The sequence below is a fragment of the Taudactylus pleione genome, unplaced genomic scaffold, assembly GCF_031769625.1.
Source record: "Taudactylus pleione unplaced genomic scaffold, aTauple2 ptg000162l, whole genome shotgun sequence".
NCBI lineage: Eukaryota > Metazoa > Chordata > Amphibia > Anura > Myobatrachidae > Taudactylus > Taudactylus pleione.
This window is the reverse complement of record NW_028284564.1, coordinates 462233-484125: the sequence shown is the minus strand read 5'-3', so window position 1 is coordinate 484125 and position 21893 is coordinate 462233. Positions and strand designations below refer to the sequence as shown.

At 44.1% G+C, this 21893-nt stretch overlaps 1 protein-coding gene across 1 annotated transcript in view; it reads right to left on the bottom strand.

The window, feature by feature from the left end:
• The window catches only part of HSD17B4 (hydroxysteroid 17-beta dehydrogenase 4), a 305815-nt gene that overhangs the window by 213651 nt on the left and 70271 nt on the right, over positions 1-21893 (bottom strand). The window contains exons 4-5 of the mRNA XM_088475153.1: positions 13052-13111; positions 7814-7835 (exon numbers count right to left, since the gene is read on the bottom strand). Of these exons, the coding sequence (XP_088331279.1) occupies positions 7814-7835; positions 13052-13111 (82 nt within the window). The remainder of the gene's footprint in view (positions 1-7813; positions 7836-13051; positions 13112-21893) is intronic.

Sequence of the window (21893 nt, the reverse complement as noted above, 5' to 3'; positions counted from 1 at the left end):
TACAGGCAGGGGTATATAGAGGTTCTGATCCAGTATCGTTAACCTTTTCATCTCCAACTCCCTGAATCTCCTAGCCATTACTGAAACCTGGATCTCACCCTCTGACACCACTTCTCCCGCTGCTCTATCCACTGGGGGCCTCACCTTCTCCCACACCCCCCAGCCTGGGGGTCGCCATGGTGGTGGTGTTGGGGTCCTTCTATCCACTAATTATTCCTACCAGCTAATACCCTCTAAGCCATCCCTTACATTCCCAATATATGAGGTTCATGCTATACGCCTCTTCCAACCAGTAAACATCAGAGTAGCTGTCATTTACCGTCCCCCTGGCTCAGCCTCCAAATTCCTTGACAACTTTGCTTCCTGACTTCCTCACTTTCTCTCCTCAGAACTTCCCTCCATTATCCTAGGTGATTTTAATATTCCTATTGACATTCCCACAGAATCCTCTGCAGCTAAACTCCTTACCCTCACCTCTTCATTTGGGCTCGCCCAATGGACCTCATCACCCTCCCATGTGAGTGGGCACTCACTTGATTTGGTCTTTACTCACCATTGTGATATTTCTGATTACTCCAATTCCCCATTCCCCCTCTTCGATCATAACCTTCTCTCTTTTAACCTATCCCTCTCTCCTTCCCCTCCTTTACCTCCTAAGGCCACCATTACTAAGCGGAACATTGAGGCTATTGACACTGTCTCTCCCCTATCATTTCTCTCTCCTGTCCAGAGTGAGCTACTTCCCTGTACAATTCCTCCCTTACTTCTGCTCTTGACTCTGTTGCTCCGGCAACAACTACTCACCCTTGCAGGTCCACACCACAACCCTGGCATTCCAAATGCACCAGGTACCTGCAAAAGTGTTCAAGAATTGCCGAGCGTCAGTGGAGAAAATCACGCTCTAAGGCTGACTTCCTCCATTTCAAATTTATTCTCATCCTACAGTGCTGCCCTGTCCCTCTCCAAACAAACATATTTCAAGAACCTCATCTCCTCCCAGTCCTCAAACCCCCGGCGTCTCTGCCACTTTCAACTCCCCCTCTGCCCTTCACCTCCTCGCCTCCCCTCCTCACACTCCGCCCTTGACTTTGCCACCTACTTTACATCTAAAATTGACTCCATACGTAAGGACATCATATCCCATCAGACCCTCAGGACTCCTCCCCCTCCTTTCCCTAACCACCCCTCCAATTCTGCCTCACCAACCCTGACATCCTTCTCCCCTGTTTCGGGAGAGGAAGTCATGGCCCTAATCAGGTCCTCCCCTCCTTCCACCTCCCCTCTTGACCCTATCCCTTCCCGTCTCCTCTGTTACCTGTCTCCTTCTGCCTGTTCCCATCTTACTCACCTACTTAATCTCTCCCTATCATCTGGCACTGTCCCTTCTGCATTCAAACATGCCCTTGTCTCCCCATTCTTAAAAAACCTACCCTTGATCCTAACATACTTACCAACTACCGACCCATCTCTCTTCTCCCTTTTGCTTCCAAACTACTTGAGCGTATTGTTTACAACTGCCTTACCACCTTCCTTTCCTCCCACTCCCTCCTTGACTCATTTCAATTTGGCTTCTGTTCTCACCACTCCACTGAAACTGCCCTCACAAAAGTCAGCAATGACCTCCTTGTTGCCAAATCCAAGGGCCACTACTCTCTGCTCATTCTCCTTGACCTCTCTGCTGCATTTGACACTGTAGACCACCCTCTCCTCCTGCAAATCCTTTACTCTCTTGGTTTACGTGGCACTGCCCTCTCCTGGCTTTCCTCCTACCTCCTTGATCGTTACTTCTCGGTTTCCTCTCATGACTCCTCTTTCCCCCCACTTCCACTAACAGTAGGAGTTCCCCAAGGTTCTGTTCTTGGACCTCTCCTTTTCTCCCTATACACATCCTCTTTAGGTGAACTCATTAACTCCTTTGACCTCCAATATCATCTCTATGCTGATGATAATCAAATTTACCTTTCCACCCCTGAGCTCTCCCCCTCGCTCCTTACCCGTATCTCCAATTGTCTCTCTGCTGTCTCTTTATGGATGTCCCAGCGCTTTCTTAAACTTAACATGTCTAAGACTGAGCTGATCATCTTCCCACCCTCTTCCACTACCTCACTTCCCACAATTTCATTATCTATTGATGGCACAACTATCTCCTCTAGCCCCAAAGTGCGCTGCCTTGGAGTTATCCTAGACTCCTCCCTCTCATTTAAACCACATATTCAGTACCTCTCACAGTCCTGCCTTCTCCACCTAAAAAATATCTCCAGGATTAGACCCTTCCTCACCCAGGATGCCACTAAAACCGTCATCCACTCACTGATCATCACCAGATTGGACTACTGCAACCTTCTCCAAGCTGGCCTCCCAGTCTCTCACCACTACAATCAGTTCTCAATGCTGCTGCTCAGCTCATCTTCCTCTCCAGACGTTCTACATCTGCTTCCCCTCTCTCCCTGGGGCTTGCGGCAACGAGACCCTACCACAATGGTCTCGTCGCAAGCCCGATGGTCGCGATGGTCTTCACCATCGCAACCATCTTCCTGGCTGCTCGCTATAGCTGTGGGTGGTCACCCACAGCTATGCGAGCGGCCAGGTCGTCGCTCTAAAAAAGCAGAAGGCCGGCCCTGATTCAGAGCGAGCACTCTGTCAGAGCATCCGGCTCTGAATCAGGCCCTGAATACGGCCCATAGGCGAGATTAAGGTCTCAGGATCACCTCCAAAATGTTTGATCCCAGAGACACAATCTGACAATTTTCTGACGTAAAAACCCAATACAATCTTCCCCGAAAATCTTCATGTATTTGCAAGCCTGCCATTTTATTTCCTCACACACCACAGCGATACACCCGAAAACCTCCTCCATTAATTTAGTCTTATTACTTGAGTTCACTAGTACCAATTCATACAAAAGAAGATACTTATACCACGTCCTTATAAATGCCCAATCCCCTTCCTTTTTGTCTAACTTGTTAGCTAGTTTGCAAAAACAGATTACTTCATTATCCTCACAAGGCGATTTTTTTTTTTTTTAAATATTTTGACTGCACTATGAAAGTCCTACAAAAGCCTACTTACAAGAAGTCCACACTCGCTTAGTTCACCAAGCTTACATCTCACCAGTACAGCGGAAACACCTGGTCTTTTCTGAAACTGACGTGTGTGTAAAATGCCATAATTCTACTGCAAATGTTTTACATTGCTTTTTGGATTGTGGAAAAATAAGGACAGTTTGGAATAAAATCCTTGGGTCTATAAATGATATGTGCTCTCTACAACTGCACCCAGACCCTTTGTTATGTTTATGTGCAAACTTTTTGAATTGGGATCTCGGCCCTACAAAAAGAAAAACTGTAATCCCCCTAATTACAGTCCTATGTAGTTTAGCCAAAATAAGCATTTTGATTACATGGACCAAGTGTTCTTCTCCAACTCTACAGGAAGTTGTGATGAAAGCACTCCAATTATTATATTTTGATATAATATTGGTTGCAACCCAACCTGATGTCAAAGTACTGCACACATTTTACAATAAGTGGGGTCACTATATTGATAAGTTGGATTCTTTGTCTCAGGACCATATTTTCAAACTAAGTGAATCTACAGACTGGTCCTTACAACGTTGGTTGCTCTCAAACTCACCTTAATTTACATTTATTGACCTGTTATTTTATATGTTTTATGTGCTCTGTATATTCCCTTATATACTTTATATTGTTTTATGCAAAATGTACTTTCCACAGCCATTGACCCTACCAGGGACCAAGCATACGCTTTACTTCCTGCAATGCATTGTATGTTTTCCATTAATCATTCCCCTCCTTTTTCCCTGACTGCCTTCCCTTGTCTCACCCCCCACCCTCCCTTTCTATGTATATCTACTATGTTATTAGTTTCAATGTTTTATTGTAGCATAGTCATTGTATCTTGGATCCTGAACTGGATGCCTACCACTGCTTGACTACTAGACTCCAGTTATCACTGTATTATGACTTAGTGTTATTCCGCATTAATGTTGTTCATTACAATGCTTTGATTACTCTGTATTTCCCTATGGAAATCCTAATAAGAAAAATAGATTTAAAATAAATAAATAGAAGTAAGAGGTCTTGAAACTCTACCTCCTTTTTAATAGTTTTCAAATTGGAGGCCATTAGATACTGTAGTAGAACTAATACAGGAACCATTAAACTAGCAATGGTTGCATAGTGGATAGTAAAGTTGCTCCCAGGTCTGGGTACATGGGTTTGCATGGGTTGGGTACGGGATGACGGCGCTCTGGATCTCGGCGGACAGAATCCAGATGCCGGCATCACGACCGAGTTAAGATACATACACCTATCAGTAGGTATCCTAACCCTCCCCCTCCGTCTAACCCTAACCTCCTCCCTCCGCAGCCTAAACTTAACCCTCCCCTCCTAGTGCCTAACCTTAACCCCCACTAGTGCCTAACCCCAACCTCTAATCCTCCCCTTAACCCTACTACTTACCATAAGGATGCCAGCGCCGGGATTATGACAGGTGTCGGGATTCCGGCGCCGGTATTATAACTACCCGTATATACTCGAGTATAAGTCGACCCCAATATAAGCCGAGGTACCTAATTTTACCACAAAAAACTGGGAAAACTTATTGACTCGAGTATAAGCCTAGGGTGGGAAATGCAGCAGCTACTGGTAGTAATCCCACCCCTGCTACTGTACCCAGTAGTAATATTCCCCCTCTGGTAGTGCCCCCAGGAGTAATACCCCCCCTGGTCGTGCCCCCAGTGGCAATATCCACCCCTGGTAGTGCCCCCAGTATTAATCCCCCCCTGGTACTGCCCCCAGTAGTAATCCCCCCCTGGTACTGCCCCCAGTAGTAATATTCCCCCTCTGGTAGTGCCCCCAGTAGTAATATTCCCCCTCTGGTAGTGCCCCCAGTAGTAATACCCCCCCTGGTAGTGCCCCCAGTATTAATCCCCCCCTGGCACTGCCCCCAGTATTAATATTCCACCTCAGATAGTGCCCCCAGTAGTAATACCCCCCCTGGTAGTGCCCCTAGTAGTAATACCCCCCCTGGTAGTGCCCCCAGTAGCAATATCCCCCCTGGTAGTGCCCCCAGTATTAATCCCCCCTTGGTACTGCCCCCAGTAGTAGCCCCCCCCAGTAGAATACTTACCTGAAACCCCGCTCCTGGTCCCGACACTGCTACTGGCTCCTCTGGCCGCTTTGCATTATGGGAGAGACGTCATCATGACGACGTCTCTCCCATTACCCACTGCGGGAGCCGGAAGATGGCTCCCGCAGTAGGAGCAGCAGCAGCCGTTGAAAGTCTGACAGACTCTCATCGGCTGCTGATTACAACACACACACAGCTGCTGGCTCCGGTGGCTGTGTGTTTGGCACTGTGTAGTGCTGACTGAACTCCGTCCGGTCAGCGCTACACACACGGTGCAGCTGAGTAGCGTACCATGCGGGCATGACTCGAGTATAAGCCGAGGGGGTGCTTTTTCAGCACAAAAAATGTGCTGAAAAACTCGGCTTATACTCGAGTATATACTGTACATCCCGTTTGAATATGTCCAGAGCAATATCTATGTGGAATTTATATCTTCTCCCTGTATGGTTGTGAGTATGGTGCAGGTATTGAGGCAAATTATTCTAGAAAATGCTACGTAATGTAGTGTTATTATACAAATAAACTATAACAAGAACACTCTGTTTTCTCAAAAATTTTTATTTGCAATTTACTACAAAATAAGATTACTTTTATTTAACACAAGTGAATAGGTCTGACTGCCTTGCTGGTGTTCCCCTGACTAGTTGTGAATATCTAAATTCTGTGGGGTCAAAAGAACTAAGATCAGGCTCTACTTCAGCCTACATAAGCTTGATGGTCTATCTCATACTGCGTAGTGCTTCATACATCCGCTTAAACCAGATTTGCCTAAAGCAAGTCTGTCATGAATTATTATACTTGGCTTTTTGAAAAGATCATAGTCTTTCTATATCTTTTTTTTTTCTTTTTAACCTACATGTGCTAGTAGCAGAATTTCAAGCACAGAATCTCGTTTGGGTTCTTTTACATCCCATATTTCTTCTTGAATACCCCCCCCCCCCCAAATGATTATTTTTGGGATATCACAATTCTGTATGAAAAATCGTGTATATTTAAATGTCTTGAATCTGCTCATTGTTGACTGTAAGCAGACCAAGCTTGTAGGATACATCTATGTAAGCACAATAAGATTAATTGCTACCTCACTGATTATGAATAGCCTCTGTTCTCAATTTGGACAGGTAAAATTTACCTGGGGGTAAATTTACTTCAGTAGTTTCGGATGCTGAATTCAAAAGGGTAATATTATTAAATACAAAATATGTAATTAATATTATTGCCCCTTTAAATCCAGAAGCTGAAACCGCTGTTGCAGCGGCTTTAAAAGCGCTGGATAATAGCTTTACCCGAGAATGGTGTCAGTACCCAAATACATTTAACATTTCTGTCAATGCCTTTTTTTACATACATTACTTAACCTGTCTCTTAGGGAGTAATTTAATTGTTTTGGTTCACTACAGCCTCTCTGATTCTCTTTCCCACCTGGGCTGCCCCTTCCACCTCCTTCCTCTGGCCTTCGCCCAATTTGTTTTGCATAACACCAAAAAAAAAAAATCCAAGTTCAAGACTGTCCTGATTGCTTAATGTTATTTTGGTACACAGATTCTCTTAACAATTTTCTTTTTTTTTCCGTTCTGCTCTTTGTCTAAGAATCTATGTGACTATTTCACCTTGGAAATAAATAAAATTGGAGGTCCATGAGTCATCAGTTGGTGCAAAGCTGCAATTTTGACAATTCTGGAGCTATCGCGCTGGCTGCAGGCTGCACCAGGTACCTCTGTTTTAGACACAATATAGATATATTTTTTATTCAGGTTTGATTTCCATTATAGGTAAATGTAGCTTATTTTATAAAACGGTCTAATCAATATTAGTCGGATTTAAATATTAGTCTAATAAACTAAATTCCCTTTTTAACTGGTGGTTACAGGAGTCAAGTTTAACTTCACAATTTGTGAAGCATTTGTAAAATATTATACACACCCAGTAGCCTATTACAACAAGGTATCGTAATGCTATCTGTCAAACTGTCGTCTCTGCTTTTATTATAGGCCATAATATAATTATATATCAGACATAACTTTCACGTTCCACTAAACTGCAAACTTAATGGGTTTCCTCTGATGTATAGGTTTTGCATCTGTGAACTTGAAATTCAGACCAGGTAGCATACTAGAAGGGTGATTAGGGAATACAATGTGATCAGCAAACAGCTTGCTGTTACATCAGTCATGGACAGAACGTTATTTTACAGTACAGATAGCTACTCCTGTGTATGGGAAAATTACATTACCGGTCTGGTAATTATTAAAAAGTTTTAAAAAAAAACCAAAGCCCAAAAATACCCACAAATATCAATTCTCTTCCCAGCCCTTCAACTAATGCAGGAAAAATCTCAGAATAATGATCTGTATTCTCTGCATGAAAATTATCTTGATTGAGCAATCCGGTACAGAGTTTTGCACAGCTGTTGTCCTATATCATTAGCCTGTACTCTGCTACATAGATGACAAGATAACAGCAAGATGAGAGGTAAATCTGCAGTGTGTGATGCTAATCTGTACATACTAGACAGCACAAGAGAATGGTAGAAACTCCATTTGAAAGCTATGTTGTGGGTATGTAGTGTGAAAAATGCTACAAAAGTAAAAATGACTGGAGAACACAGCTCATTCCTACATCAACACTGAATTAAAGGAAAATCCCAATGAAGGTTACTTACCCAGCATTGTTTATAACAATATCTGTAAAAGAAAAATGGGCAAAATGTTAATATAACAGAAGAAAAAAAATTAACACTATAAATTAACAGAGTGTTAAAGGACAGATCAAGCTGCTACCAAGTTATACAATATATAATATCATGTATAAATTAATTCAGGTTATATACTTTTATTTCACTAAAGAATAGCAATATTCATATAAACAGTGAGTTCTGATGTAATGTCATATAATTGGGGAGTGAGTTCTGATCTCATTATTTCCATATTCATTGGGAAAATATGTGTATTACTAACAAATAATGCACTCTCTATTGTAAGCTACCGTAATAGGCATAAAAGAAGTCACATCGGATTTCTGTGACCTACATAAAAAGTATTCCATGTGCTTTTCGATGGTCACAGAATGCCTCTGCCACAGTAATTTACAGCATGTGGGCCATTATCCCATATATAAGCATTTATTAGTGATGCCATATAATTATTAATCTTAATGAACACTACAAATGTACTATAAAAGAAACATCACTGCCTGGCATCAGATTTTAAGAAACACAGGTGATGAGACCAGTCTAAAGTACAGTGTCCTGTCTCATTTTTAAAAGTTTTGTTCCGTTTTAAAAAAAAATATTTGATCAAGAGCAACGACTTAATATACATTAATAGAAATTAGGGACGAGCGGGTTCGGTTCCCTGAGAACCAAACCCACCCGAACTTCTGGGATCCGGGGCGATCCGAGCTCAAGCTCGGATCTCCCTGTCTGCCCCGGATCCCTTTCCCGAGGCAAAACCTCGAGATCTGCTGTAGGATATCGAGGTTTTGCCTCGATCGGCCATTTAAAAAAAATGCCTTTGCCTTTAATGGGCAAAGTGCTGATTGGCTGACAGAGCCGTCTGTCACGGCTCTCAGCCAATCAGCATTATGGTGCTCATTTGCATGTAGCACGGACCCGGGAGATCCTTGCTACATGCATCTGTGTGATTGACAGTGACACAGAGCACAGATGGGTCAGTGAGACCCGTCTGTGCTGCTGTATATTTCAATTACACAGATGCACGCACGGACCAGGAGATCCGTGCTACTTGCATCTGTGTCATTGACACAGAGCACTGACGTGTCTGTGAGAAAACACACAAACCTGTGTAAAGGAAAAAAAAAAAAAAAAAATGGCGTCCCTCCCCCCCCAAAATAGAGCAACCAGCCCCAGGCATTAGTGTCCAGTGCTGGGTGTGCTTAAATACAGGGGACAAACGCCGTAGGGGTCCCCTGTACTTGAGCACAACCAGCACCGGGCTAGTCAGAACCAGCGCTGGGGTCCCCCATATTCTGCACAACCAGCTCTGGGCTCTGATCCGGTCCTGGTTCAGGAAATACAGGGGAAAAAAATGAGTAGGGTTCACCTGTATGTTCCAGAACCAGCACTGGACTTTTTCTAGCGGGGGGCTGATGCCACAGCCAGGGGAGCCCTTTCACCGGGCCCCCTCAGCCTGACCGTTAGTCAGCCCAGGCCGGGGATCTCTGGAGAGGTGGGGACCCCCCCCATTAAAGGGGTCACCCTCTCCAGGGCACCCCAGGCCCAGGCTGATAGCCCGGGGCTATCCCCGGTGGATGGCGGGTTGATAGTGTGGTGTGCATGCAGCACACAGCATGCAGGGCATTAACGGCCCACTAGTACGTAGTTTTTACAGGTGAACTACAGGTACTAGTGGGCCCTTAATGCCCTGCATGCTGGTACTTGTGGTTCTCCAAGTACCAGCATGCAGGGCAGGCTTGCTGGGACTTGCAGTTTTACTTGTAAAGACAATGTTTGATATTATTTATTTACACCGAACCACAGTATCAACCCGCCAGCTCTCCAGGGATCCCTGGCTTGGGCCGACTAGCGGTCAGGGCTGATGCTGCGGCTGGGGGGCCCGGTGAAAGGGCTCCCCTGGCTGTGGCATCAGCCCCCCGCTAGAAAAAGTCCAGTGCTGGTTCTGGAACATACAGGGGAACCCTACTCATTGTTTTCCCCTGTATTTCCAGAACCAGGACCGGATCAGAGCCCAGAACTGGTTGTGCAGAATACAGGGGACCCCTACGTTATTTGTCCCCTGTATTTAAGCACACCCAGCACTGGGTCACTAATGCCCGGGGCTGGTTGCTCTTTTTTTTGGGGGGGGGGGGGGGGCACGCCATTTTTTTCTTTTTTTACACAGTTTTTTTTTTACCACAGCAGCACAGACGGGTCTCACGGACCCGTCATTGCTCTGTGCCAATCACACAGATGCATGTAGCACGGATCTCCCGGGTCCGTGCTACACGCAAATGGGCACCATAACGCTCATTGGCTTCCTGTCTGCCACTGCAGTGCCACTCCTATATGGGCCACGTGTTTGTGCCGCCCACTTGTGTCGCTTAGCATAGTCATCCAGCTACCTCGGTGCAACCTTTTGGCCTAAAAACAATATTGTGAGGTGTTCAGAATAGACAGGAAATGAGTGGAAATTAATGTTATTGGGGTTATTAATAGCGTAGGAACAAAAAAAGGCCCATTTTATGTGATTTTAGCGTTTTTTTTTATTTTTTAAGAAAAAATCCAGATCCAAAACACAAAACCCAGAACCCAAAACAAAATTTGGCAAAACCAATCCAGATCCAAAACATGAAGAAAGATCCAGATCCAAAACACGAAAAGTGGCCGGTGCACACCCCTAATAGAAATCCACTCAAAACGGTTATTCAGTTCCACCCAGATAAATTATAAGCAAAACATGCTCCCAAACGTTTACATAGGCCATGGTACATCGTTCAGAGAGTATCGTCCTCACTCTGTGGATAGGCAGCGTTAGCCTACAGGTGCAAACAAGCGGAAGAAACTAAATGAAGCAGCTTGACAGGAGAACATGGAAATCTCTATGCTTCTGGCAAATCGGTCTTCATTCAGAAACAGTGTGTAATCCGCCATCCATATGCTGCCAGAAGCAGCATGTACAGTAGGAGCAGACTGAGCAGCGAAAGGTGCAAAGCGTTGGGAGACCCACCAAACAACCTCAATGCTGGACTATAGTTAAGTAATCTTTGAGACTGGGATTAACTTCACCAACATTAGTATAGCAGTAATAACCATTATTAGTGTCATTAGTATGCATGGAGGCATCTTCTGAGTATAAATATGGAGAGCCTGGTTGTGAGGTTAAGACTGGGGGTGGGCAATAAGCGGCCCCCCAGATGTTGTAAAACTACACATCCCAGCATGCCTTGCAACAGTTTTGCTATTTGGCCATGCAAAAAAATGTTACAATGCATGCTGGGATTTGTAGTTCAACAACAGCTGGAGGGCTGCTTATTGCCCACCCCTGGGTTATACTCTATGAACTCCACAGGTGTGGAATAAAAGAAATACAGTTAAAAGGTCAACAATGTCTAGATAGACACCAGATGTTAGACAGGCAATAGGTCGACAGGGACAAAAGGTCGAAATGGACAAAGGTTGACACACAATGTCGACATGGAAAAAGGTCGACAGGTACAAATTGTCGACATGATCAAAATGGTGACACGAAAATGGGCAACACATGGTTTGTTTTTTTCTAACCTTAATCTTCACGCTAACCCTCCCTCCTAGTGCTTAACCCTAACCGTCGAGGTAGGTGCCTGGCCCTAACTGTCCCTTCTAGTGCCTAACCCTAATGGTGCATACACACAGTCAGATATGTCAGATGAACGATTTGCAAACGATTTAACGATTACTGACTGTATTAAAATGAATGGAAATTGTCCAAAACTGACGTGTGCAACGTCCATCGTTGCACACGTCAGATTTACCTTCAGATATGAACGATTTTTAAATCGTTATCGTTCAGATCTAAAGAAAAATCTGACCGTGTGTATGCACCATAACCCTCCGATAAGTGCCTAACCCTAACCCTCCCTCCTGGAGCCTAACCGTTGGGGTAAGTGCCTAAATCTAAAAAAAAAAGTGTGTTGACCATTTGTGTGTAACCATTTTCATGATGACCGTTTGATACTGTCGACATTCTTCCATGTCGACCTCTTGTGTGTCAACCTTTAGTCACCGTCTACTTATTGCCAGTCTAACATCTGGTGTCTATCTAGACATTGTCAACCTTTTAACCAACTTCCTATAGAATGTGGTTATATTCAAAACAACAACAGAGCAAACACAGTTTGTAATGTCTCCACCTCTCTTCAATCATTCAAACGGGCTCTCAAGACCCACTACTTAATCAAAGCCTTCCAGCTGTCATCCTAATACGCTGCAACATGCTCATTCCTCCCCGTCTACCCCATCTGTGTCACACCTGTTTGTCTTCCCCTCCCTTTTAGAATGTAAGCTCTTACGAGCAGGACCCTCTACCCTCTTGTGCTTCTCCTTATTTTACTTTCATCTACTTTTTGCTCACCACTAGGGCACTAACACTAGGTTGCTTATGCTCTGCTGCTTATGTGGGTGTTATGGTTGCTAATGTAGCTATGCATATTATCCATGTCCTGTAGTATATTGTATTGTTCTGTAAGTCATTGGTCACCTATTTGTTTATGTACATTGTAAGGTGCTGCGGAACACTCGTGGCCCCATATAAATAAATGATAATAATAATAAAAGTATGCATACTGTAGATATATTAATAACAATGACAAAAAATACTTGGACTAAGTGTCCTTACATGAAAATAGTGATCCTGAAATAATATGCTTAAAAACAGCATGTAGCCGAACTGCCAACAAAAGTGAAATACCTGCACAATATAGAGCATGTTGTACTGTATCCAGAATACGAGTGTATTAAGCAGGACAAACCATGTATACAGATTATTTTCATCTAGGCAATGATTGACCTCTATTAACCAGCAGTCATCATGGCATTAAGACTAATTTTTTCTTTATTTTTCCACTTGTATCTAAGTTTATAATAGCATACTTAAGTTAAACAAAAGTTTCTGCAAACTTGAAAAGATTTTAAACCTTGCATCACTTTTTATGGATCCTCAAAATGTTCATCTTCTGGAGCTGATAAAGTATTGACAAACAGAGATAAACACAACATTTGAAGACAACATCAATAAACAAGTCAATGAAATGGTCTGGAAATCAGTTACACAAAATGTTAGTGTTCAGACTTAACATTTATTTGCAGCTCATGGAAATCACTTAATTTGTGTTTTTAGAATAGTTTCTTGCACTCATCGCCAAGTTAACTAATGGAAGGTAAAAAAATATATATATAAGTGGTTACCTATTCTCCCAAATGTATCCAGGGCTGTTTGAATAAGTTTCTCTCCTGCTTCCACAGAATCTAAAACAAAAACAAAATGTATATATTTATATTTATATAGTACATGATTTACAGCAGTCTGTCTGTATGGGTCATATTGCACATAGTGGGAGCAGTAATAACCTATCCATAGCACATTTTCTGCAATTGGATTAAAAGCATTTAACATTTACAAGCAATTACATAAAGGAATGATAAGTGTATCAAAGACCAGACTGAGGAGTGGGGTGAAAGTCCTTTCAATTTCAAACTGTGACAGAGGGACTTTGAAATACAGAATTATGGTATAACATAAATTTTGATAAATATTTTTCTTCGAGGTCCATAGGGTCCACAGGAATTACCTTGGGATATATAGTTGGACAGCATCCAATGCACCAAACACCAAAGCTTTGGAGCTCCCAGCATGCACTGGTCCTCCCCCCTATATACTCCGCCCCCATCCTCAGGCATGCAGTTCATAACCAAGCCTTGCAGCAAGAGACAGAGAGTGAAGAAGGAAGTGTCATGTACACAGGAAACACTCAACAAGCGAAGAGGGAATCTGTGACAAAAAAGCTTAGGAACAGATCCCATCTGAGGCCAGTACCCTATGGACCTCGAAGCCATTGTAACATCTCCTGAGATTGTGCCAATATCAGGAGGTCGTCTAGATATGGCAGTATTCTGACTCCTCTGAAATGACCTGTCATGACTGCCATTATCTTACTAAACACCAGAAGGGCTGTGGCTAGACCGAAGGGTGGAGCCTGAACTTTCAAATGTTGCTGATCTAAAGCCAACCTGAAAAAGGCTTGGTGGGATCTTGCAATCAGGAGATACCGATATGCATCCTGTATCTCCAATGAGACCATGAAGTCTCCAGGCTCCATTGCCAGCCCAATTGGCCGTAGAGTGGAATTTAGACACCTTGATGAATCTGTTACCTTAGATTCAGTATAGGGTGGTGTGACCAATTGGGTTTCTGATTCAAAAACTAATACCAATAATAATCCCTTCCCTGTTGCGTCACAGGGACTATAACTCCTGATCCCAGGAGGGCCCCAACAGACTCCCGGTAGGCTGAGGCTCTGGAGGCGTTCCCGTTGAGCTTGCGGCAACGAGACCCTACCGCAGGGTCTCGTCGCAAGCCCGATGGTCGCGATGGTCTTGACCATCGCGACCATCTTTTTGGCCGCTCGCATAAGCTGTGGGTGGTCACCCACAGCTATGCGAGCGGCTAGGAGGCCGCTACAATATTAGGTAGGAGGGCCCTGATTCAGAGCGAGCGCTCTTGTCAGAGCGTCCGGCTCTGAATCAGGCCCTTACTCCCCAGACAGTAGCCTTCCATCTGGCTTGAAAGCAGGGCACTTGGGCGACCCAGATATCTTGGGCTAGCCCGCTGTCAGATCCTCTAGCCATAGTGGTCTATGGCCTGCCCTGAGCTTGCACAGACCTTAGAAGCCAGAAAACAAGAGTAAATAACGGCTTCCCCCATCCCAGTTATTCTCTCATCCAGTGAAAGAAAACTGCTACTCTCTGGTTACTCCAGAGACATTGTCCAATCCTCCATAGCTCTGGCCACTCAGGCTACAGCTGGTCTGGTAGTAGCTCTAGCTAATGAAAACTCTTCAGTCTTTTATCTTTAACCCCTTATAAAGAGGATACTGCAGGAATGGATAGTATAGTGCTCCTGCGTTACATGAGCATCTTTGGGGAACTCTCATTCGTTAGCCTGGCAAAACAACATGGGTAACGAGAGATCGAGAGGTTTATATTCCAGATAGCATAAAAAAGGATTCAGACCTGAGAGTCATCAGCACTAAGAACAATAATTCTTAATCACCTTCTGAAGTCTAAAGATTGGCTCCCTAGACGTCAATGGAACCTCCTCTTCCTCCATACTGAGGACATTCTCCGCTCTTCCAGAGAGGGGACATCCACTAGGAACGAATGGTCTTCTTTCACCGAGACAGACCCATTACTCCTCGTACCGGAGTCTGATGAGGAGACAGAGTCAGACTCTAAAGGCCATGGGTGACGAACCCTATGCCCCTGCTCCCCCGCTATTAATCTGCCTGTGGAGAGGCTATAGACAGTGGCATACTCTGACTAGAGTGAGCAGTAGAATAAACCCAACAGGAATTCATGTGGGGCATATACATAGGAGAACACAAATGTTGTGAACACCTTGTAGCATGAGGTACTGCAGCCAGAGCCTGTGCTTTCTGTGGCTGTTGTCCACAAAGTGTGACAAAATCTGAGACCAAGCGGCTACACAGTTGGCTCTAGTGCTGGTGTAGGTGTACCAGAGACCTAAAGTAGCTGTTACAACAGTACTACACAATCCATCCTAGTTAACAACCTGCTCAGATAAGCCTGCAGCACAGGACTTACATGCTCCTTCTTACCTGTACCTTTATACCATTTATACATTTGTACATGTATAAGTCATACAGTATATATGCAATATGACTTTCATGAAACACCCCACACACCTTCAGAGCGATGAGGAGAAACACAGTGAGTGTCAAACAGGCAGTGTACACACAGCAGCTAGCGTTTATAGTCACATACATTGCATAAATACTCACATTTGCCACAGCAATATGGACTCTGAATCAACTGACTGGCCCCCGGAGGGAGATGGTAGGATATAGAGTGCGCTATATGCCAAACCCTGAGGGAGAGTATAAAGGGAGACAGTCCAACCTCTGAGACCACTGTAGCAGTGCACGGCCAAATGCTGACCTGCGAGCGTCTCACACACGAGGTGGTCAATAGAAAACCGGACGCAGGGACTTCCTCGGAAGTTTGTGTCTGGCGGGCAGGAGCGCCTTATATTCCCCTAAGATGCGATTTTGTCAGCCAGGGAACGCTGCAGAACACGGTAATAAGACATTCACTAGAGTGCTATAGTGCACCTTACCACCTGTCTCCTGCAACAGACGATATGGTCCCAGCCACCTTAGCGAGGAATCGCAGAACGTCGTTCACCCGCAGCCGCCTATGATGCGTCTCAACACCAGAGGCAAGGGACTGCTTTGCACATGATTCCCCGAGGGGAATCCTTACCCGACATCTCCATTACCCGACCGCAGTCCCGGACCTCAGTGTCTATAGGCCGCCAGCTAAGCCACGCTGAGTCCTGCCAAGAAGCTCAGGGCTTACAGCGATACTGGTGCGTCGGCGGAGGTAGATGGAGCCGCAGTAGAGCGCCATTACCTGCGCTGGTACCGCCAAACTCTGAAGTTTCATAAACTTAAGGTAAAACATAAAAGAAAAAAGCCTAGGATTGCCTAGCAGTCCCGCTGTTATAACAGGTGGGTCTTGCCACGCACCAAACAAAACAACTGAATGCCTGTGGCTGGAGACGGGGTATATAGGGGGGAGGACCAGTGCATGCTGGGAGCTCCAAAGCGTTGCCGTTTGGTGCATTGGATGCTGTCCAACTATATATCCCAAGGTAATTCCTGTGGACCCTAGGGAACCCAAAGAAGAAATGGATATTTGCAGAAGCTGACTTACATGGCCACAAAGTTGTGCAGATTTGGTTGAAGCCAAACAGAAACTTCTTCAATACATATATAACACCATTATATCTCGTTTCTCTTTGTTCTTCACTGCTCTGGAAAGTCCTGTAACCAACACTGTAAGGCGGGACCCCCAATAATGAGAAGTCCCCTGTTATAACTTTTCATGACTGAATTAAGTTACATTAAGTGGCTCTTTATCTGTATATTTTGAAGCAAACAATAGGTGGGCAGATGCTCTACAGCAGTGGTCGGGGAACAGGGGTGAATTACCCCACATGGGTTAAAAATGAAATTGCTGGGGGTAATGGACGGACAGCCGGGCATGCATATGAATCATTGCGTCCCCGGCTGTCCGTCCATTACCCCCAGGAATGGATGTCACTGGCGCCAGGTGCAGCGGCGCACCCGCTGCACCAGTCAGTAACCTCCAGCCCGGCGCCGCAGGGAGGCTCTAAGCCGGACGCTCGCTGAGATGTAATTACCAGCAGGCACCCGGCTCCTTCCCTGCAGCGCCGCGTTAGCCGGAGGCTGGAGTTCTCTTCTGAACTCCAGCTTCCGGCTATCTCCATGCGCACTATGGGAGAGACGTCATGACGTGTCTCCCATAGTTCCGAGGAGCAGCCGGGCGGACAGGACGGCGGCAGGAGCAGGGATTAAGGTAAGAGGGTTTTTTTTGTACAAGCGGCACTACAGGGGCATAACTATGGGGGCACTGCTACAGGGGCATAGCTATGGGGGCACTACTACAGGGGCATAACTATGGGGGCACTACAGGGGCATTATATGGGGCACTACACGGGCATTATATGGGGGCACTACAGGGGCATTATATGGGGGCACTACAGGGGCATTATATGGGGGCACTACTACAGAGGCATAACCACGGGGGCAGTACTACAGAGGCATAAGTATGGGGGCATTATATGGGGGCACTCCTACAGGGGCATAACTATGGGGGCATTATATACAAGTGCACTACCACAGGGGCATAACTATGGGGGCACTATATGGGGCACTACTACAGGGGCATTATATGGGGGCACTTCTACAGGGGCATAACTATGGGGGCACTACTATATGATTTCCTTCCTTTCAAATCAAGGGGGTCATTGGCATATCTAACTATATTTTGGGGTAAAAGGTAAAAAAGTTCCCTGACCACTGCTCTACAGCGTTAAACCAATAGCATGATGTTGACACCCAAGTGAAAAGCAGAGAAGGAGCCAGTCTAGTGACTCTCCGCTTTTCATTAAATCCAACTTCCAAATATAAAATCACTCAATAAACTTGTCCAAGTCTCACAGTGACACGTGTGCAGTTTCCTTTAGCATAAGCGCAGATTTTCAGGAGTCCTTATGTCATACTTGCCTACTTTTGAAAAAGCATTTCAGGGAGAATGTGAAAGCAACACCTATGAGCGCGCAGTAAATTGGACGTGTACTGCTACATCTGAGAGGTGTGTCATGAAATTGATTTACATCCAAATGTAAATGAGCCCAAAGCAGTTAGTAAGATCTACTTGTTGATGAAAACACACTGATACTTCTCAAAAAATGCATTTAGCCATAGGGATCATTGTGCTTTATAACTAATGCAGGGAAATTATACTATGCTCACATTTAAATTAGGGATGTGCAGGCTCGGATAGGTTCGAGTTTGCACGTGGAGTTCGGATTTTTCCCTCCAAAAAAACGGAACTCAGAACGAGGCAAAACGTCATCTTACATGGACGAACATCATCATTCCTGGTCTTTTGTCCAGGAATGATGATGTTCGTCCATGTAAGATGACGTTTTGCCTCGTTCTGAGTTCCGTTTTTTTGGAGGGAAAAATCCGAACTCCACGTGCAAACTCGAACCTATCCGAGCCTGCACATCCCTAATTTAAATGTACATATCTGTTTTTTTCTTTTATATAACAGCTACATAATGGGGGGTAAGGTGCAATCATGGATATTGCTGTTATTTCAGGGAGTCTCCCTGACAATGAGGGAGAGTTGGTAAGTATGTGTTATGTACCCCCAATTATATAAATCAGAATATCCTCTCGGTCAGGTCTCTGCTTTTGCAGCTGATCTTTTGCTATATTTTAGTGAGCCCAGAGTTACGCTCCCTTCTCTTGTGACAACGCGTCAAGACTATAATTTAGTGTCGAGCTTTCTTATTAATTTCAATAAAAATTAGGGGTCTAGGAGATAGAGGAGAGGGAGAGAGAGAGAGAGAGAATAAAGTACCAATAAAGTACCAATCAATCAGCTCCATTCATTTTTTCAAAGACAGCCTGCAACATGACAGTCAGAAGCTGATTGGTTGGTACTTTATCTCCCTCCACTTTATCACTCTTCAAGGCTTATTACACAGAACCCTGAGGTTTGGGCACTTCATGTTGCGGCTAGGACTGGGTGGAGTGATAAGTTTCCCTTTCAATGGGCTCAGGGACATATGAAATGCTTGGGTCTGCCGATTTCACCCTCACCCTCTGATTTATATTCCTCTGGCATCCCGCATTTTATTCACCAAATGTTACATTATTTTGAGAGATGAAAACTTGAGCTATCATATCTGGTCTCTTTCATTCGCATCCTATATCCACTGAAAAATGCTGCCCTTTACCCCCACTAAGCGGGATATAAAATCAATATGGCTTCAAATAAATTAATTTAGGCCTGTAAAAGTCCTCGCATTTCACTATTTAAAGTACAGCAATCATTGTCTTTAGGTTGGGGTTAGTGGCAAATTATAGATATTAGCGTTCCCGCTAGGCTGTTTTAGCGGAGCGAAAGATCGACAATGAATACACAGTCAACAGGTCGACACAAAAACGGTCTACATGTTTTTTTTTCAGCATTTTTAAAGGTTAGGGTTAGAAGTTAGGGTGGGGGTTAGGCTGCCGGAAGGAAGAGTTAGGTTTAGGCACCAGGAGGAGGGTTAGGGTTAGACACTTGGGGTAGGGTTAGGCTGCCGGAGGGGACGGTTAGGCACTTGGGGTAGGGTTAGGCTGCCGGAGGGGACGGTTAGGCTGCCGGAGGGGACGGTTAGGTTTAGGCACTAGGGAGAGGGTTAGGTTTAGGCACTAGGTGGAGGGTTAAGCACTTGGGTAGGGTTAAATTACAAAAAACATGTGTCTGCCTTTTTGGTGTTGACCATTTTAAGTTGTCAACCATAAGGTGTCGACCAATTGACTGTCAATCTTTTATACCACACCCCTTTAAACAGAATAATAGTCAGTGACTACAGTTTCCCTCCTTAAACATTAATGCCAAAGGGCCAATTACGGCAGTACTAAAATGACATATTCAGTGTGATAGACTGTGATAGAGCATCTGTTTGTTATTAGAGATTTTAGACAGAATGACAATTATGATGAATGAGTCGTTCTTCATTCTCACTTTATACCTGTGTGTGTAATGTACGTTATGAAGAGAGATAGCATTATATAGAGGGTAATATTACCTGCAAGACTTCCTGTATCATTAAATCAAAAGAATTCAACAGATTACTGACAAAAACAGCAGAGGGCTCAGTGCCATCGACTTTTAACAAGCGATAATAACCACATCAGTCAGCTAATGCTGACAGACGGGATGCAAAGATATTAGTAGGAAGTACTTCTCTTTGAAAAGAGTATGCACACCAAGTGAAATATGTATAGAAATGAAAATTGCTAAGCAAGTGTCAAATGGAAAAGAACACAGCCAGAAAATATGATAATGGCACTGAGCATAAATACAGATCTTTAAGCAAGGTGTAACAGTTGTCAATTGCAAACAATGTGAAAGTTTAATATTTAAACTCAGCAGGAATCTGAGTGGGCAATTTCAGACTTGGAGTACTGTATTCAGGCAGCCGTGATGCAGTTCTTCTTCAGAACCTGACCCCTGAGAGAGTGAGGGCATTCTACCGCAGTGTCTTTCTAATGGAAAATAAATCCACTTCTGTGAAATACATGCTTTTACTAATCCAGAATAAAAGCCAACATCATGTACAAGTTGTCGACAAGCTTTGCAAAGAACAAGGAAAATAGGTCTGCAGCTTGTCCATAAAACCATCCAACAACCAAACTTGGACTGTTTGTCAGCAGAGTGACTGTACCACATATTGCAAAAGTGGTGACTAGTTTTGAATGTACAAATGTGTCCATATACATCTATCCTCCATGCGCTACAAGTGGCGTTACACATAATACATGAGTGCCGTGTGACTAGGGAGCACAGAGCGTCTTTTCATGCAATTTTTCCCCTTCAAATGCGTCTTCGTACGTTACAGCGTCAGCCACTAACACTGTAACCTAGCATTTTGCATGCAGATGCACCGGCAGCCGCACATAGAATACAGGCATGCCGCATATCATTTTAATCGGCAGAAGCTGCGTGTGCGTCATATTCGCATTGTTGCGGGATTGAGATGCAGTTGAAGGTAAAAAAAAAATGGCACGAAAAGACGTTGGGCGCTACAGAGTCACTTATGGCGAGACTAGAAGGGCTGTTTAACACACAGGGAGGATAGATGTGTGTGGACACATCTGTATGCATCTCACTAGACAGCATATGCAGACTGATCTAGGGGCTGCCGAGGTCAAAGTTACGTCATGAAGAATAGAAGCACAGATGGTAGCAAACAAACGTTTTCCTTTTATATTTGTGTAAAGTAAATTTAATGATGAATGTGTAATCTTCCTGTTGCAAGAACGTACAAGCATCTATAAGATGAGCTGTGCTTCAAAGAAATGTTATGGGCTACGTCATCACTGCTGGTCATTGTATAAATGCCGAAACTTGTTTATAGACTATACAAAGGGCAAGCGCAAAACCATATCTAGCTTTATCCTAGTTTAGGGTCACTTAAGAAATCATTTTTTGACCTAGAGTGCCTTAAAAAATCATTTCTGAACTGTGCAAATGTAAAAATTTCTTCAGCACCAAGGAAATAATTATAATGATAAATAGTAGATAATAGATTCACATACATTTACAAAAAGTGATTTGGGGCAACACTAACTACACATTGCAAATCCTCCCCGTACTGATATCCAATAGCAAAACTACAGATGTGTCCTCATACACCTAGCATCTATACGCCATACAGCGCAAGACGACCAGCGCAGCTTACCGTCTTTCTATAAATTTAGCATCTTATTCGCATCGCCGACGTAGTACTCTAGTACACATGATATGAAGCAAACTCCATCAACACATCACACAAATTGTAAACTGCAGTGAATATAGATAACTAGAAAATGAAATGTCTTATTTACGGTGATAATAGAATTTGCACTGAACTTTCTAATGA